The 18876-nt window shown below is 42.0% G+C and overlaps 1 protein-coding gene across 4 annotated transcripts in view; it reads left to right on the top strand.

The window, feature by feature from the left end:
- Positions 1-934: 934 nt before the first annotated feature.
- Positions 935-18876, top strand: part of FANCL (FA complementation group L) — an 85497-nt gene continuing 67555 nt past the window's right edge. Inside the window, exons 1-5 of one of the 4 annotated variants that reach the window (XM_007053275.4) lie at positions 935-1188; positions 3045-3103; positions 4020-4080; positions 5597-5653; positions 12026-12123. In XM_007053275.4, the coding sequence (XP_007053337.2) occupies positions 1096-1188; positions 3045-3103; positions 4020-4080; positions 5597-5653; positions 12026-12123 (368 nt within the window). In that variant the 5' untranslated portion in view covers positions 935-1095. The remainder of the gene's footprint in view (positions 1189-3044; positions 3104-4019; positions 4081-5596; positions 5654-12025; positions 12124-18876) is intronic. The other 3 variants (XM_027822241.3, XM_043543880.1, XM_037895970.2) reach the window with 3 other exon arrangements.

Genomic DNA, 18876 nt, shown 5'->3' with positions numbered 1-18876 from the left:
CAGGTGTCCCCATATTTGTTGTGCAGGGGGAAAGGCTGGGTTTGTTGTTAAGGCACTAGACTGTGAGTGAAGAGCTCTAAATTCAATTCCCGGCTTTGCAACTGCCCTCCTGAGTGACCTTGAGCAAATCACTTAATCTCTGTCCTAATCCTAAAACTGTACCTCATTTCTCCATCAGAAAAATGGGAATACTACTACTTCCCTTCCCCCCCTCCACTCTTTGATTGTTTTGTCTATTTAGGTTGTAACTTCTTGGAGACAGTGACTTCCTCTTCGTTGGTACAGTGCCCAGCACAATGGAGCCTCAAGGAGCTACTGCAATATAACTAATCAAAAAACTTAAGGAGGTATCCTTTCCTACTCTTTGGTCTCCCACCCAGGAACAACTGCATTTCCACTGCTCGCCCAAGTGCACTGCCTGGCTCCTTCCTAGCTACCCTGCGTGCTACTGCTATCAAAGAGGTCGTGAGGACTTAGCAAGAGCCTGTCTGGCCCAGCAAGGGGGCGGACAGCCCTGGCTCTGCACTGCAGTCAGCGAGCGCCCCCGGCCATGCATTGCTGCGGAGTCGCTGACGAAACCGGGACAATGGCTGCGTTGCACTGCCTGGGCCAGGGCTCCCCCCTCTCCTTTCCCGGCTCGGATAAGCTCTCCGGGGCCCACTCCAGCGGAGGCGCACTGAAAGCCCAGGGGAGGGAGCTGAGGCCATTAGCTCCGCAGGGGCACGCACAAGCCGCACGCGAAAAAGCGCCGAACTCCTTGCCTGGGTCTTACCCGCGGGGCGAGGGTCCGGCCTCAAGCCCAACACTCTTGGCGGCACTTCCCACTGCCTTGCACCAGGGCTCAGCCCGGGCAGCGGCAGGGACACGACGCGCCACGTCCCAGGCCCGCGCGGATCTATAACCCGCCCCCGAACGCGGCCGCGTTCTCCACCCGCCCCAACTTTCCTCAAGCGCCGCTTTGCCCCTCCGCAGCCCGCCTTCGCCCCGCGGCAGAGGCAGGGCGCATGCGCCTAGCCCGTGCAGAGGCGGGGATTGGTGGTGGCGCGTGGGATTCGATTCGCACAGGAGAGAAGGAGCCCGCGCGCGGGGCGGGAGATGGCTGGCCCTGGGGCGCTGCTGCGCCAATGCCCGCTGCTCCTGCCTCAGAACCGCGAGGGGAGCGTCTACGAGGGGTTCGTCACCGTGCAGGTACCGGCAACGCCGCCCTGAGGGCGTGTCCCCCGTGTCCCCTAGCGAGCGGGGCTTGTGAGGGACTCTTCCCCCCCCCTTCCCAGATAGCGGGGCGGGGTCCGTGCCCTACAATAGACCTCATTAGTGAAGCTGGTTACTTTTTCTTCCTCTGCAGGTCTCTTACTTGACATGAGTAAACGCTGACATGTGAAACTGATTACATACAAAATCCTGTAAATGCACAAAGAAAAGGAACACCATATCCCTTCCCTTCCTCCCACCACCTCTTCCCCCCAAGGGAATAGTCTTTTCTATCTGAATAGGCTAAGTAGGTGTTTATACTTCTGGAATATGTGAAATCTTTAGCCAGAAATGTGATTTCCAAATTGACCATGTCCCTTTTAAACTTAGTTACTTCTTGCTACCTTTCTGTACTTTAATGAAACAGTGAATCATAGTTATTTGACCTTTGAAAAGGGCAGAATTACATTTGCTTCTTTCTTGGGGGGGGGGAGAACATTTAAATGTAATAAATTCAGAGGTGTAATATATGATGAAAGTAAAGGTTATGGGGTACATTTTATTGTTCCTCTATTTTTGAAACCACTATAAGGCAGTGTCTTTGGGATGTCTATTCTTTGGAGCAAAATTTGTGTATATAATTTTTAAAAAAAATTTGGGCATTTTTTCTCCCAAACATTATTTGTATCTTTGCTGATGTTATGGCTGACCTGCTGGTGGCTTAAACAAGCTTCTCTAACTGCTTATCTGCCATAGAAACTGCACTCGTTTAACTGAAGGTATGATGCAACCCTTTATTCAAACCAGAATTGTAGAAATGAGCTTACATTAGGATTTTGCAGTGAATTCTCTAAGTAGTAAGGGGAAAGGAGACATTCAACATGGAAGTGTGTGGGTTTTTTGTTTTGTTTTGATCTTGGCTTTGTTCCAGATCTTCAGCGATGTCATAACTACCATGCAAGTTTTCTAGGTAGTTGCTTTCTTTCAAATGTATATCATTGTTTATAAAGTAGATTTTTTTTTTAATGTTTAAAGCCTGATATTTCAAAGACAGTGTTACTGTGTTTAACCTCAATCGCACTGAAGTCACTAGGACTACTTACATGCATAAAACTAAACCTGACAGCATAAGTCTTTATAGGATGGGCTTCTACAGTTTGCAAAACTGTGTATTTACACGTTCGCACATACACTCTTGCGCACACACAAATGATTCCCTATAAACTGGTTCCATTTTCCCGTTAAGCTGTGTGTTAGCTGGGATATCTCAGAATGCAGCAGCTATTAGTTCATAACTGTGGGGGACCTAAAACAAAAATAAAAGCTACAATTTTAAGATAGCTTGCATGCTAATTGCCTTTCATTTTTTACTGTTTGGAGTCTTTGGTGTGTAACTAATTGTAGAATTAACTTAAGAGTTGTAGGTTGCTTCTAAAAACAAAAATAAGGTGTCCTGTAGAATTTTGTAAGAGCTTGCATGTCTCTTAGTGTATGTCTACACTGCAGTTTTACAGCCCCACATTGAGCCCCAGGATCCTGAGTCAGCTGACCTCAGCAAACCCCGGTGTTTAATTACAGTGAAGATCTACCCTAAAAGTCTTCACTCTGGTGAACTGAGAAAGTTTCAGAGAGCTCTTTATCAATTTTGTTCATCTGAAAGATAACATACTGTACTGTATGATTAAAGAAACAATGTTTGGAATAATGCCGTCTCTGATGCAGAAAAATTTCCATATAAGATACATTTATTCCTCCATTTTTCTCATAGCAGCTTCTCTTTATGAGTTGTTTCTGTATTTTCTCTATTTGATACATCTGCAAACTTGCATTTTAACTAAACACTTATTTTCCAGGATAGAGACTTCCATATAAGGATACTGTTACCATCAGATTTTCAGCTTAAAAATGCAAGGTGAGGTAATATTTCATGATCAATACACTTACATTTGTTCTGACTTACTGTGGGGAGGTATGAGTATGTGTACATATATGAATACTAGTGTGTCAGAGTAGCTGGCCTCAGGCTTCTTTTGCTTGTTGTCTGATAACTATGTGAAATTTCTATCCAAAGAATACTGTTTTCATTGAGTTGTAAATACCTGAAAACAAGTGTGTTTAAGAATGGTGGTGATTTAATATTCATATTAGTGTAGTGTCCAGGAGCCCAGTTAGGTTGCATGCCCATTGTCCTAGGAGTTATACAAATATATCCAAGTAATAGAACCAAAGAGCATACAGTGTAAGATGAAAAGTCTTTTCAACCATGTTGCTTTGATCAATATTGCAGTTAATTGTCTTCTCTGAAGATTAGTAAAATAAGAAAATAATTAAAACTTTAATGAGATTACAATGCAATAACTAATTAGGTTTTGTAAGCTATCAATGCTTATTTTTATATATATATATATATATATATATATATATACTTTTTATCATCATCTTCAATATCTCGACTAAAATGTGTGGCAGTTAACTCTGACATTTTCAGGATTTTTTTTTTTTCTTTAATTCTAGTATGTGTTATGAAGCCATATTAACTTGTAAGAATTATGTTGTTGTTGTTTTCAACCTAGAATAGAGACTGGCTTATAGGTAAATGTCTACTTATTAATTTTTAAAGAGCTGTGGCTAGAGAAAGTGACATTTAAAAATATAAGTAACTCATCTTAGTATAAAAAACTCAAAATTGGAAAAAAAAATTCTTGTTTTTCTGGGAGGTGGGCAAGAGGGAACTTTGTAAATTGTAAAATGGACTTTTGTTTCATATGCTGTTTCCTTGTTTAAACATCACTTGAATCAAGTTAAAACTATGAAAACTGTATTTCTAGGATACAGTGTAGTTGGTGTCTAAAGAAGGTATTGCATGGATATCACCAGATTGTGAAACAGGTATATTATTCTTATAAAACCATTGTGAGCTTTAAAAATATGAATATTAAATCTGAAAAGCTTTTACTTGTCCACACCATCCTAAAAGTATTTAAGAAAAAATTCCATTGTACTGTACTGTACTGTAAAGGTGTATTGTTTTGTGGTGCTTGGTGAATTACAGCTTACCTCGAAGAGAGATCAGTGAAGTCTTGTAAATAACTTTTTCATTTTCTTGTTAACTTCAATCTTTGAAGACTATTAAGATGTACCAATGCTTTATATTAAAGCAGCTGACATCTTATGGGAAACTATTCTTGAAAAGCCCACAACTGAAAACAATTATGCTTTTGTCTTTTTCTCTTGTTTTTTCTCGTGTTCTTTATTACTAATAATAGGTTTCAGAGTAGCAGCCGTGTTAGTCTGTATCCGCAAAAAGAAAAGGAGTACTTGTGGCATCTTAGAGACTAACAAATTTATTTGAGTATAAGCTTTTGTGATGAAATGAGCTGTAGCTCACGAAAGCTTATGCTCAAATAAATTTGTTAGTCTCTAAGGTGCCCCAAGTACTCCTTTTTATTACTAATAGTACTTAATACAAAAAAAGTGAGTTTAAAAGAACTATCAGTAATAGGAGGGTGTTAGCTTAATTTTGTTCTATAGTTGCTTGTGTAGTCTGAACTTACTCTTATGGGCTCTATCTGGAAGAATAGTGGGCAGTCCACAGAAACTCTGCGGGGGCCATCCTGGCTACAAAATTGTGACGGCTACTTTCGTTTCCAAGATGGAATTACCCATTCAGTTATGGTCAAAAAAGCTAGTCTACAGCTATGTCTAAACTACGGACCTTACAGTGGTATAGCTGCAGCGCTGTGTAGCTGCTCTGTGCCCATGTGAGAGTGCTCTCCTGCCAGCATAATTAAACCAACCCCAACAAGAAGCACTAGCTATGTCGTGGGAGACGTTCTCCCACTGCAATAGTGCTGTCCACAACAGTGCTTTTGACAGTGAAACTTTTGTCGATCAAGGGGTGTTTTTTTCCACACCCTTTGTAGACAAAAGCTTTGCCGAATAAAGTGCTAGTATAGACATATCGTCAGCTAGCTAACATAACTACCTATTACAGCCTGCTCTTTAGGAGGAGAGTTTGACTTATCACCAGAAGAATGAAACTGGGGACTTGAAAAGTAGAAATGCACTGACACACCCAAATATGGGAGGGTGGGGTTAAAATTTAATTTTAGTCAATGAGGGGAGATTTTTAAATGGGCTCTGAATCACGAAGACTACTTGTTCTCATTGGCTGTCAGCGTCAGTTAAATTATATATGAAAAATACTTAATTTATTCGGTAAAATTTCTGACATTGAAATCGGTTTGTTCTATTTTTTAACTGAAATATAGTTTAAATCTGTTGCATTTTCCCCCTATTTTACATTCTTTGATTTATTACAATATCAGAAAATAGATAATGAAACTAAAATTATTACTGAAACGTACTGGATGGAGGAAATTAATTGATAACGTTTTCTCCCCAGAGGTTGCAACACTGTTCTGATCTGGTCAGTTTTATGGTGGAGCTTAAAACTATTTTGGTGAGTAATATATGCCAAGGGGATGTTCAAGTGGTCTTAATTTTCACTTTCTCATTACTTGCCTTTTGTTTAGAAAGCTATGAATGAATTTGTTAGCTTTTTAAAGTTTAAAATGAACCTGATTAGAATACTGCAATTTTAGGACTACAGACTGCTAGTTTATTTAGTAATTATAATATCCGGCATTAGTTCTTACTCATTAGACTACTTGGAGTGTTCCAGAAGTAATAACCCAGCAATCCAGCAAGTGGCCCTGTAAAAAAGGTACTTCCCTGATTGATTTTTTACCTCTGGTTTTGGTTTGATACCCATCTTATAATCATGTAAAAGGATCATTCTCTTGATATTGTCTTCACAGGGGTTTTTCTACATTTAAAAACAAACAAAAAACCCCACCATACTGGAGTAATGTGTTCTGTGTAGCGTGATTTGGGAACACAATTCAAAATATAGTTCTGTCCTGTCTGAGGTAGGACTGAACCATGCTTAACTAAATTTTAAACAAGTCTGCTGACTGTTATGGGGTTTTTTACAGTGTAGATACATCCTTTTAGGAGAGTTGGCAGCTGTCTACACTACACTATTTTTTCTCCTCCCAGAATCTTCCCATTGTTGCTGCTACTAAGGCCTTGTCTACGCTACCCAGTTTTGTCTGCAAAAGGCAGATTTTGCTGACAAAACAGTGGAGGTGTACACACTACAATACTTCTCCGCTGGCAAAACTCTCTTACTTTGTCGACAAAATAAAACCATCTTGATGAGAGGTGTAGAGCTTTTTGCAGCAAAGTTAGATCAACAAAGCGTCCGTGTGGACCCTGCATTCGTTAGGTTGCCATAATTGGCCCTGGGAGAGATCCCCCAATGCCCACTATGACTGCTCTGCTCACTGTTTTGAACTCTGCTGCCCTACATCAAGCAACACAGGCATGTGCCCCTCCCCTTTCGAAGCCCCAGGAAGTTTCAGCCTGGAGAGCTCACATAACTACTGCCCATGTGAGCATGCCAGCTCCTGGAGCTCCTGGCAGCAAATGCACTCCTGCCTGGACAACAGGGGAGGGGGTGGATCTCCTTGGTCTGTGGGGAGAGGAGGCTGTGGTGGGAGAAGTTGGAGGGAATCACGGTATCAAAATATTAATGCAGAATCCTGCTCTCCCCAGCATTAGGATGGCATTGACGGGCAGGGCAGGGCAGGCTGCTGCTCTGGGATGGGGAGGAGAGAGATTGCTGTGCTGTGCAGAGTCGGGGAGGGAGGTGGGGGCTGATGTCGGGATGTCCCCTTCCCCCCGCCGGTATACCAGTCTCTGCTGAGCTGGGGTGGCGAGGCCAGCTGTCTGTGCACCAGCTTCTGCCTCAGGATTGGTTGCTTCTGACTGCTGTCTGAACTTAGAGACAGCATGCTGAACCAGTCACGGTCCCCCAGCACACATACTTCCCATACACCAGGGATCCCCAAACTTTTCAGGGTCATGCCCCCTTTTATTCTTGTCTCTGCCCACCTGGCCAGTGCTGGGAGTGGAGCTGCGGCTCCCGGGGAGGGAGGCGGGAGAGAAGGGGAACTCACGAACAGGAGTGCAGGGGCTGCAGCTGGGGCAGGTCTGGGGCCAGGAGCGGAGCTGTGGCTGAGAGCGGGACTACACCTGGGGCCTAAGCTGGGGGCAGGCCCAGGAGCCAGGGCCACGGCTGGGGGTGGGGCTGGTGCAGAGCTGGGAGTGGAGAGGGACTGGGTGGTGCTCCCTTCCCCACCCCCTGGGGGGGCTGGCCCAGGCCAGGCCATGACCCCCCCCCCCCCCCCCCCAATGCTCCTCTGTGCCCCACACTTTGGGGACCTCTGCCCTACACACACTCTGTTTCTGTCTCTCTCTCTCTCTCATTTACTCCCTGTCTCTCACACACTCCTGTCTTCCCCTGTGGGCTTTTTGTGTTAGTGTTCAGCAATGTCAATTTGGTCATATTACCGAGTGCTACTTTAAAAAGTGATTTAAAATGTGTTACTTTTCAGGCATACACAGCGATCATTGCAAGGTTATAGCACGGTGCAAACAAACAATGCCAGGCTCAGCATACTGCAGCAACACACGTTTTTGTGGCTCAGTATTAATATGCTCCTTCAAGGCATCCCCAACCAAATAGCGTCCCCCCACCCCTGGTTGGGATCCTCTTATAACCTTGTGTTCATAACGCATAGCACAATACTGAAGAGCAATGCAGGATCCATGCTTTCTGGCAGAGATGGCTAGGTTGCAGGTTACCAGAGCAGTTGAAAAGTGGCTGGCAATGTAGTAGGATGCCCATGGAACGATGGTATTGAGAAACCTTCATCATGTGACCCTGTACCTGCCTCTGTGAGGCATTGCAAACCCTTCCCAAAGCACCTTGCAGCCAGCTGCACAGTGGGATAGCTACCCACAGTGCACTGCTCTCTGTGTCAATGCAAGACCTGCTATTGTGGATGCGTTCAGCCAACACAAGGAGCATAGTATGGACATGCAAAAGTGGTTTAATTACCGGGGTGGCTGTACGTCGGCGTAATTAGCAGTAGTGGAAATATTACTGTAGATGGGGTGCAAGCAGTTTAACAACAGTGTTGTGGCTGATCAAATGACATAGAAGTTTAAAGATGTTGGTGACTGCTGGCACCTTGTTTACACCAGTACTTCCACTGGTGATGCTGCACTAGTGGTAGCAAGGATGGGAAATTAAGGAAATAAGTCTAGTGTAGACAAAGTTTTGTTCTTTACCATGGTTAGAACACAATTCCTTATCATGGTTATAAACCTATTTGGACAAAATAAATGTAAAAGGCAGGACACTCTTGTATTTAAGCATACTACTTAAACATAGGTAACAATTGTAGTGCACACAGGGCCTTAGCGTACATATAATCAGAATTGTTTGATAAATGCAAAATTAAATTCCAGAGTGTACATTGGGTTGTCTGTATGTCTCAAATGAAAACAAATACTATGCAAACTTGTTAAGTTTGGTAATAAAGAACACCATGTAGTCAGTAGACAAATGGCTCAACTCTTTGTCTACACTGGAAGGTAAGTGGACAGTAGTTATACGTCTTTGTCAGAAGAGGACTGGGAAGAAATATAGCAGAATGTCAAACAATTGGTTCATCTGACTTTTCTGAAACAATAGTAAACAGATTTTACTGGATAGTGTGTACATAAAGCAGATATAGTTGATAATAAATGCTGAAGATTCTGCCACCATATTACCAAAATTGGAGCAATATACAAAAGTCAATTCACAATTCTAAATAAAAGTATCTGCCCCTCAACAGGCATTTATATACTGGAATTAGAAGATCAGATAAATTAACTCCAAGAAATAGATACTGTACTAGGTCTGCAAGCAAAACATTTATTATTCAAAATGGAAATCTAACAGGCCTCTAGCTTATTTAGAAAGGATCACAGTTGTGTGTCATACACAGTTTTGATTTTCCCAAATCAAACTACTGCAGACAACAGATAACAAAGGGACAATAAAATCTGATGTCATGGATTGTTTAATGCTGTTGTGATATAACTCCTACGTGATATAAATATAGTTACAAATTTAATAAGTTTCTTTTAACATACACTGATGACATGGGAAGTATTTATATATATAAAGTGGGCGGAATAGAATATTTTTCAGCCTATGCTTAGGTGTTCTTTCATTCGTGCTGGATTAATTCACTTAACATGAAATTAAGATGGAGAGACCAATGCTCAAAAAAGTGAGGTCAAATGATATCTTGTAAAGATTTGATATCTTGATTCAAGTATTCTAAAATATTTTGGGGTCTTTGTGCATCTGAGGACTGGCTATACGAATCTGCTCCATTTTCATCAAAGTAAAGTAACTCATTTTCAAAGCAATTTGTTCAGTGGTATTTATGGCTTATCCAAGACCTAGCAGAGTTATTAACAAAAGCATTGATGAGGGAGGACTGTGAGTGTGTTGTGTGAGAAAACAAGTGTTGTGGTAACTGGGAAAAATTGTTTACAAAGAAATTCTGAAGAGCAGTTGACATTTGAGCACTGTTTTTGCACATTGCTGTATTACTCAGTTGTACTCTCTCAGTCTTTGCCTGTGTGGACAAGAGGGCAACTGTAGCCCATTTCTTTCCACTCTATATGTAGTGTTTTACTCCCCGGGAGGTTACAAACTACTTCCTACACAAAAAAAGGGCTGCTCCTCCTCTGTGAAACAGAGAAAAATGCTAATGAATCTGTTTCATGAATATTCTGTAGATTGACTCAGCAGACTCTTCCTTCATCTAAAGTAATAAAAATTTAAATTGAGAATATTGCAACAAAATATGTGGAAATACTAACCAGAATTTATTATGTGGAGCCCTGCTCTTTAAGCCTTTCACTGGTTTTATATTAAACTTCTTTGGGAAAAATCTCTTTGATGTCAATGGTGTATTTCTGTTACTTTATCAGTAAATTACTATTTTTAATGGAAAATGTGTCCTTGAGTATCCCAGAATTTTTCTTCGCGATGCCAAAATTTCACTTATTCTAGCTAATAATGAATTTTATACAGAATCTATATTTACTTTAAATATAATCTACTAGTTAGAGTTCTGTCTGGAAACTAATAAGGAGGACCTTGTTACATGATTTTCATCCCTTTTTGCAGAATTGTGCTGCAGTATTTGTTTTAATTTTGAAGTTTCTAGCTCTTATTACAAAGAGACATCTAAAATAGAAATACATGCAAACAGCTGCCAAATCCAGGAATCTTGCTGCACACTTTAGGTTGCTCTGGAGTACATTGAGGTATGCTAATAAACACTACTTGTGAGGTTTTTTGGGAAGTCTTTGACAGTATTTTGAAGAAGGCATTCGTTAATCGACCTAGAGCCAGAGCGAAAGAGTTATAAGACAATCTCCTAACTGTAATGGGCAGTTTTCCTGAGAAAATATGGCATTGTTGACTGAAGTCTGTGATCACAGCTTTTCATCCACAATCACATTATTGAATGTCAAATTAATGGCTTGAAAATCCCCACCATATGACTAAGACATTTATTTCAAATTGTCATAGTATACCTCCACCAAAAAAACAAAACCTGGGACTCATTGCACACTTGCAGTAGGAGTGGTTTTCCATTTGATTGGGGTAGGGGCATTCATTCTTTCATTTTCCCCAATCCACCATTTAGTAGTCTTCATTTGAGTGTTTCCTTTGTGTCTTTCTACCTGAGGTCTGTTAGAGTTAACTAGTGATATGGCTTTGGATTACCTGGTCCCTTTAATAAAACTTTTTTGTTTCACTCTGAACTGAAGAGAGTTTGGGTACAATATATAGGCACAGCAACAAACAATTGAGAAGATGGACAGGATTTAATGCAATAAGATCAATGCAGTTCTATTATAGAAACTTCATCTGGTTCATTCATAACTTTCCTGAAGGGTGTTGCTTTTTGTACAAATCTGTTCTGAAACTTGATTGCCTTGGTCTTCCTTTGAACTGGGCTTTTTCTGACTGTCCTATAGCCAATTCCTATTCATGATAAAGGTCTAAGTTATGTTTTCACGTCTGCACTAATTCTCACCTCTTCTCCCCTTACCCCTCTTTCCTGGATTCTCATTTCAGCCCCTGACTACTTTCATACTTTGTGAATGAGACTACCAGTCTTCCTGAGAGTGTCAATGAACACCTCTGATCAGTGGTTCTAGATTGGAAATATACCTCCAATTTTATTTTTCTTTAAAAATAATTTAACATTTTAAATATGCTTCTAGGAAATGAGTATCGCTGTGTATGAACACAATATGGAACATATGGTCTGATTTTTCTATGGCTCTAGACTTGGTTGTCAGGGGAGATTGCTTACTAGGACACTGGGGACAAGCCCTTGACCAGCTCTTCCTCAACTTCATCCCCAAAGACCACATGGTATTAAAATCAGGAAATGGAATAGGTTTGGATTGGTATATAAACCCTTATGTACTAAGTTCTAAAGAAGACAGAGGATTTTACAAAGAAGTAAAGACTTGCCTTTGTGGCTGTGGAGCCCAGGAGGCAGCTGTGCACTTAACAGAACCTTTTACTTTTGAAGTGAAGTGTTCTTTCAATCAAGATACTTGACTTCAAATTTTTAAAAAGCACACTTGATATTTACATGTGAAGACTACAGTGTCAACATCTGTCTAAAAAAATGTTGATCATTATCTGAAGCACTTTACCAAACTGCTTCTTCGTCTGCTTCATCTGGAGGCTAAAACAAAAGCAAATTAAATGTACCGTTAATTTTACTTTAAACTTAATATTTTTGAATGAATTTTAAAATTGTATGACCGAATAGATGCAAAAATACTGAAATTGTGTGCCATTTATAATGGTGTGTGTCTGTTTTTTAAACAGGAAGCTGCTTTAAAGAATGCACAAGAGCTGCATGCACCCCCACCTCCAGAATACTACTCATACCTTGTCAGAGATATAGAAACGTTGGGTTGGAATAAGTATGTTAATTTTTCATTACTTAATAGAGATTATCTTTAGAATATCTATGCTGCAAAGTATCTTTGGTCAGTTAATTTAGTCTGAACAGGTCGAACAGTTTGGTAGCGAGATCATCAGTCTACTGCTTTTGCTTTTCTGAAACTATTATATGAACCAAAAGACCTATCACACTATTAAAAAAAAAATGACCTGAAGGGTAAGATGCTACATATTACTATAAAGAAATCAATTTTTATGTGTGCTATAAACTGTCAGCATAGACAATATTTTTAATACAACTTCTTTCTCCTTTTCTCTCCTGCTTTTTCCCTGAGTTGTATATCATTTGATTGTGACACTTTTCATTAAATAGTGAAAGATAAGTGATGTCACCATATCTGAGTTACATGTAGAAGGTAAAGCTACGGTTGCACCAGCAAATGAGTTTATCCTTTCATAAAAGCCGAGATGACACACAGTTGTTCTAACAAACTAGCACATAAAAAGAAAAGGAGTACTTGTGGCACCTTAGAGACTAACCAATTTATTTGAGCATAAGCTTTCGTGAGCTACAGCTCACTTCATCGGAAGCTTAGACTAACAAATTTATTTGAGCATAAGGTGCCACAAGTACTCCTTTTCTTTTTGCGAATACAGACTAACATGGCTGCTACTCTGAAACCTAGCACATAAAAGTACATTACATTGTCTGAGGGGTGAATCTGACTCCTCCTTTGCAGTCATAAGGGGCTCCTATGCAGGGAGGCATTGTGGCTCCACTCTGTAAAAGAGGAAGTGTGTGGATTTAGGGAGCCTGCTCGGGGCTGCAAACTGTCTGGGTCCATTCCAGCTCTTTCTGAGCAGTGTGTGTGTGGCAGATGTTCATATTGCTGTGACAACATGGCAGCTCATCGGCAGGAATAGTGGGAAACTCATAGATGGGAATCAACACCAGGGAATTTGGTCTCTCCATGAACAACTATTGCACATCAGTTCTCTGGAGATGAGGTTGGTCAAGTAGTATTCTATAAGGTCTTCATTCAGCTGGCAATCAAGCCACCATTTTTTATAACATTTTTCATGTAACTATACTGGACAGGGAGACAGCTGGGTATGCTTTCTGTGTGAAGAAAGCTCTCCAGGTGAGGGAGTGGGCTCTAACGCATGAGACGTTCCTGCTTACTGCATATCTAGGAACAAAGATGAAATGACACAAGAACAGACGGCTATAAACTGGCAAACAACAAGTTTAGGCTTGAAATTAGACAAAGGATTCTAACCTTCAGAAGAGTAAAGTCCCGGAATAGCCTTCTAAGGGGAGCAGTGGGGGGTTAAAAACCTAACTGGCTTCAAGACTGAGCTTGGTAAATTTATGGAGGGGAGTGTCTGATGAGACTGTCTACAATGGCATGCGGCCCATCGGTGCTAGTAGCAAATATATTCAACGGCTGGAGATGGGAATCTAGATGGGGGAGGGCTCTGAGTTACTATGATGATTTTTTCCCAGGTGCGTGTGTGGGTCTTGCTGATGTGCTCAGGGTCCAAATGACTGCCATACTTGGAGTTGGGAAGAAATTTCCTCCCAGGTCCGATTGGCATAAACCCTGGGGTTTTTTCACCTTCCTCTGCAGCATGGGGATGGGTCAGTTTCAGGTTTAAACTAGAGTAACTGATGGATTCTTTGTAACTTGAAGTCCTTAAATCATAATTTGAGGACTTCAGTAGTTCAGCCAGAGGTTATGGGTCTATTGCAGGAGTGGGTGGGCGAGGGTCTGTGGCCTGCAGTGTGCAGGCGATCAGACTAGATTATCATGATGGTCCCTTCGGGCCTTAAAGTCTATGAATCAAATAGCATTTAGACCACTTTAGATCTCAGGGCTCTCAAGTTTATAAGGAAATCAATATTCCAGGTGGAAAGACTGAAATCCATCATTTCAGCATTATCTTCCCAAAATTTCAGAATATGAAAATAAATCTCCTGAAAAATCTATGGATGATATGATTGGGGAGAGTCATGCAGAGATTTTAGTTTCTGCTACACTGAGAAGCATATTCTATACAAAGTATTGTCCTCTTGGACTTGTAACTTACACATGGATATTCACAAGTTTCATTCATCCGTCTAGCAGTCTGCTTGGGCCTAATTTTTAGGCCAAAACCAGACCCAAACACAAGAAGATTGAGTTGTTTTCCAACTCGATCCCTACCCTTCCCACCGAACTTGAGTCAGTGCTGTCAGCTCCTGCCCATGGGATCAGTGCGGTGGCAGCTCCATGTGCCTGTGGCTGTGCCCTGCTGTTACTATCCACTGCATCTTTCTGTGGACTCAGAAGCACTGCAACTCATTGGCATACTCACTCAGCAGCGTGCACAGCCCAGCAAGCTGTCAGCTGTCAGCAGGAGCAAAGCATACCACTGTACCAGTGTCATAGGCAGGAGGAGAGCTGAGCTAACTCAAGCCTGAAAGTGTCTGGTTGTTTTCCCACTCAACATTTGTAATTAGGTCCCATCAGGTTTGGGTCAGGTTGCAGGGCTCCACATCCCTCCCTTCAAGTGGAAAGGAGACGTGTATCTGTGTCCGGTTACCTTCTCAATGTGTTATGCAGGCCTGGAAGGTATATCTAAAAATGTTTAGAAGCATGGCTCTGAGTGAACAACTGGAAAGACCAATTACAGCTTTCACAAAAGTCCAAGTTATTGTCCAAGACAACTTTTATTTTGGAGGAGAGACGAAAAGATAGCCTTTGATTTGCCAAACATTACATACCTCTCCTAAGATATAATCTGACTCAGCTCCTGGGATAATGGTCTTTGGTAGATACCTAGCAAAAATTTTGCTTTACTTCCAGCCAGGAATGGCAACAATCCAGTATTTAAAGATCTTAGTCCAGATACAGAACTAGCATCTCTCAGTAAACTCATTCTTAATATAATTTAAACAGCTACCTGATATCCGGTCTAGAGATACTTGACCCCATATATTTGAACTCCTATAAGACTTGAAGGCAATGTCATCCAAGGAAGAGATATGGAGCATAACCTGTCTCATGTTATGGCCCATCAAATTTGTTAGTTATTTCAAGCAAATGCTTTTGCAGAAAAATGGTGTGTATATATAATTGCTAAAAGGCAGAAAACATTCAGAATTGCTTAGAGAAGTAACCTTGTTAATGTTCTGGTGCTCACTCTATTCCTTAGGGTTCTACACTAAGAAGAAAAATCAGTTTTGGCTGTTTCAGGAAGACACATTAAGAACTAAGGGAATGCAGTCTAGCCAATTTAGTCTTTCAGTGCATCATAAGTCAGAGTGGAAGCTTATTGATGAACCTATCTGCATTCAAGTCCACTTGGAAAACCAAAAGTAGTGCTACGTAAGGGAGAGACACTTGCGTGCAAAGGTTGTGGCATCCTTATCTCAGAAGTGGGCTAAATAGCTTCCTTTATTTCTTTCACCCCTCAGCCATGGACGATAAAGATTGTGAAGGAACAGGCCACAGTGATTATAATTATTTTCTCATTGAGCTTTAGCTCTTTTGTTCTCAAACCTAATTTAAATGCATCTGGAACACCTCTCCAACTTCTGCTCACATACAACGCCTCCCCACGTAGTGTAATCAGGGGCCTATTCTAATCAATATCCAATGCTGCCTGGCTTATCTGGGATGCTGAGAGGAAGGAACTACAGTTATTTATTCAAAGAAGGTGACATCTTCTTGCCATGTTGGAGGAAATTCACAAATTATGTCTATGTATTGCTTTAAGTTTAGAGATTGGTATTACAAGGGACACACATTAGGGCAAAGTCAGCTGAAGCAAAGGATATTCTAGTGTCTTTACAATGAGGCTCAAGGCCAATGTTTCTGGGAAAGATGAGTCAGCAACTGCAGGTGTATTGCACTTTAAAAAACCCAGGAGAAAATCACCATCATATAAGATTCCTGAGGACCACCAGTCTTATCAGTCCTCTGGCAATATGCAGATTCCTGTCATGATTTTGATCTGTGTGCTATGAGTCCTAATACCATCTCTCAGCTTCACATCTGGTAGATCTTAGTCTTTTCACCATACTCCTCATATGATAGGAAGTGGTGTTATTGTCTATCTGTATGAATTCAAATATACCAAGGAAGTAAAATGCATGTGAGGTTATTACAGAACCTACAAAGGGATATATAGGAGAGACATGTGGGAGGGATAGCTTAGTGGTTTGAGCATTGGCCTGCTAAACCCAGGGTTGTGAGATCAATGCATTTAGGGATCTGGCGCAAAAATGGGGGATTGGTCCTGCTTTGAGCAGGGGGTTGGACTAGATGACCTCCTGAGGTCCCTTCCAACCCTGGTATTCTATGATTCATTCGAAACCTCAGGTAGAACTCCTCTTACTAATATGCACTATATGAAAAGAGCAGTGATTTTTGTGGGTGAAGAAATAACATGCTTCTTATGAGGAGGTCTCTAAGGCTGCTACAGGGCCTTTCATCTACACTTCTCAAACACTATACAATAGAACGTCAGAGTTGCGAACACCTGAGTTAAACACTGACCAGTAAATCACACCTCATTTAGAACCAAAAGTATGCAATCCGGCAGCAGCAGAGACCAAACCAAATGTGGTACAGTACTGTGTTAAGCATAAACTACTAAAAAAAAAAAAAATTGACCAAGTAAGGAAACTGTTTCTGTGCTTGTTTCATTTAAATTAAGTTGGTTAAAAGCTGCATTTTCTTCTATATAGTAAAGTTTTGAAGCTGTATTAAGTCAGTGTTCAGTTGTAAATTTTTGAAAGAACCACCAAAACATTTTGTTCAGAGTTACGAACAACCTTCATTCCCAAGGTGTTTGGCACTCTGAGGTTCCACTGTAGATTCAATATCTTCACTCTTACTGATGCAGTGTTTAGTAGAAGGATGTTATCGAATGGAGTTCACAGCAATACCTAAGTTCCTTTTCAATTCTACAAGGGTAAGTTGAATCCGTTCTCTTCTCCTAGGGATGAATTTTTTTTTTTTTTTAACATCCCATTTTGAAGACTGTCTGACTTGGAGAACACTGAGAGGGAAAATTCTACCTTAGTGTGGATTTTCATTCTAGGACACTCCATGTCAGACGCTCTGACCTTCCCTCCCTGCATTATGTCCAAGGTATTTTTTTTCCCCTTGCTGTTCACTTGTTAAGTAGTTTGAAAGGGAAGAGGGTGTTCTTTCAGGAAATCTCTGAATTTTATGTCAAGGATCTGTTGAATTTGAGTTGAATACCCTTTTTATATGGTGTTTTTTTCAGCTTTGGAAGCTATTGTTCTGGAGAGTTCTTCCTGAGGGGCGGTCCTAAATCCAGGCTCAGAGCAAACATCTGATCTGCCCCAGTTGCCACTGAGATGGGTAATGCTCACCATGGAAACTGTCTGACATGGAGGGTCCTAGAATGAATATTCCCTTAAAACAGAATTTTCCCTTTCTGTTATGTACCTAATTAGATGACCTGTGGAAATCTTAAACCACTGATGTCAAATATTTCTGAGAAGATGTACCCAATAACAATCGGTCAAATTTTATATCAGCTTCAACTTCTGGACAGAAATAAGATGTAGCCCTATGTAGGGCACATTGCAGTAGTTTAGTTTGGAGTTAACAAGGCAAGGTTTGGTTTTGAGGAAAAACTGGCACAACCTTCTGGCCCTAGCTGCTATGTGCTCTTCTGGTAGCAGCAACCAGATTCTTAAATTCTGCACCTTGCCCTGTGATGCTACTCAAGCCCCTGAAATAGATGAAGTGATATCATCTCTACCATCTCTTCCATTTGTTTTCACCACCACCTGAGTGTGTGTGTGGGGCAAGGGGGAGGGACAAAGAGGCCATACTTGCACAGTGGGGGATTCTATCCTGGGAAGCAGTGACTCTGAAAAAGATGTAGGGATTATGGTGGATAATCAGCTGAACATGAGCTCCCGGTGCAATATGTGGCCAAAAGGGCTAACTTAGTCCTTGAATGCATAAACAGAGGTATATTGAGTAGGAGTAGAGGGGTGTAACTGGGCGCAGACTCACCAGCGGTGCCTCCTGCTGGTCATCTCCAGGAATTAGCTCACCAGCCTCTGGAGTGCCCTCTTCAGGCTGGTGTCTCGCCTTGCTGCTGGCTCCCGTGTCCCTTCCAGGACCCCGGTTCCCCTTTCACTGGGTGCTGCCCCCTGGCAGTACCCCACAGTTCTGGGTCTCCCCCTCCCAGGGGAACCCCCACCCACTATCCCGACCTCACCTCAGTCGTAGGCTCCTACCAGTCACCAGCTAGCCCCCGCGCCCTGCGGCAGACTGCAGTATGAGCCACTCATCACCAGCAAGGTTGGGTTTGGACGTGCTGCCTCTGCCTACCCGTGGCTGCCCCTGCAACCCCCGTACCTAACAGGCCTTAGCAGGCCCTCAGCCTGGGGCTTTCCTAGGCTGGAACTCCCAGGCTCCCTTGGCCTTTCCCCAACCCTGCTCCAAACTAGGTGTCCTGCTCGGCACCTTGCAGCCAGGCCCTTCTCCCTGCAGACGGAGGCTCTCTGGGCCTCTAGCTCACAGTCTTTATAGAGCCAGCTGGGCCCTGATTGGAGTGTGGCCCCCAGCTGAGGCTGCTTCCGCAATCAGCCCCGCTGCCTCCCTTCTACAACAGCCCTCCCTCAGGGCTGTTCTAAACCCCTCTGGGCCCGAGCGGGTGTCCATCCCACTACAAGGCGTTATTTTATCTCTCCAGTTGGCACTGGTATGACTGCTGCTGGAATACTGTGCCCACTTCTG

This window comes from Chelonia mydas, chromosome 3, assembly GCF_015237465.2.
Source record: "Chelonia mydas isolate rCheMyd1 chromosome 3, rCheMyd1.pri.v2, whole genome shotgun sequence".
Taxonomy (NCBI): Eukaryota; Metazoa; Chordata; order Testudines; family Cheloniidae; genus Chelonia; species Chelonia mydas.
This window is presented reverse-complemented; position numbering and strand designations above follow the sequence as displayed.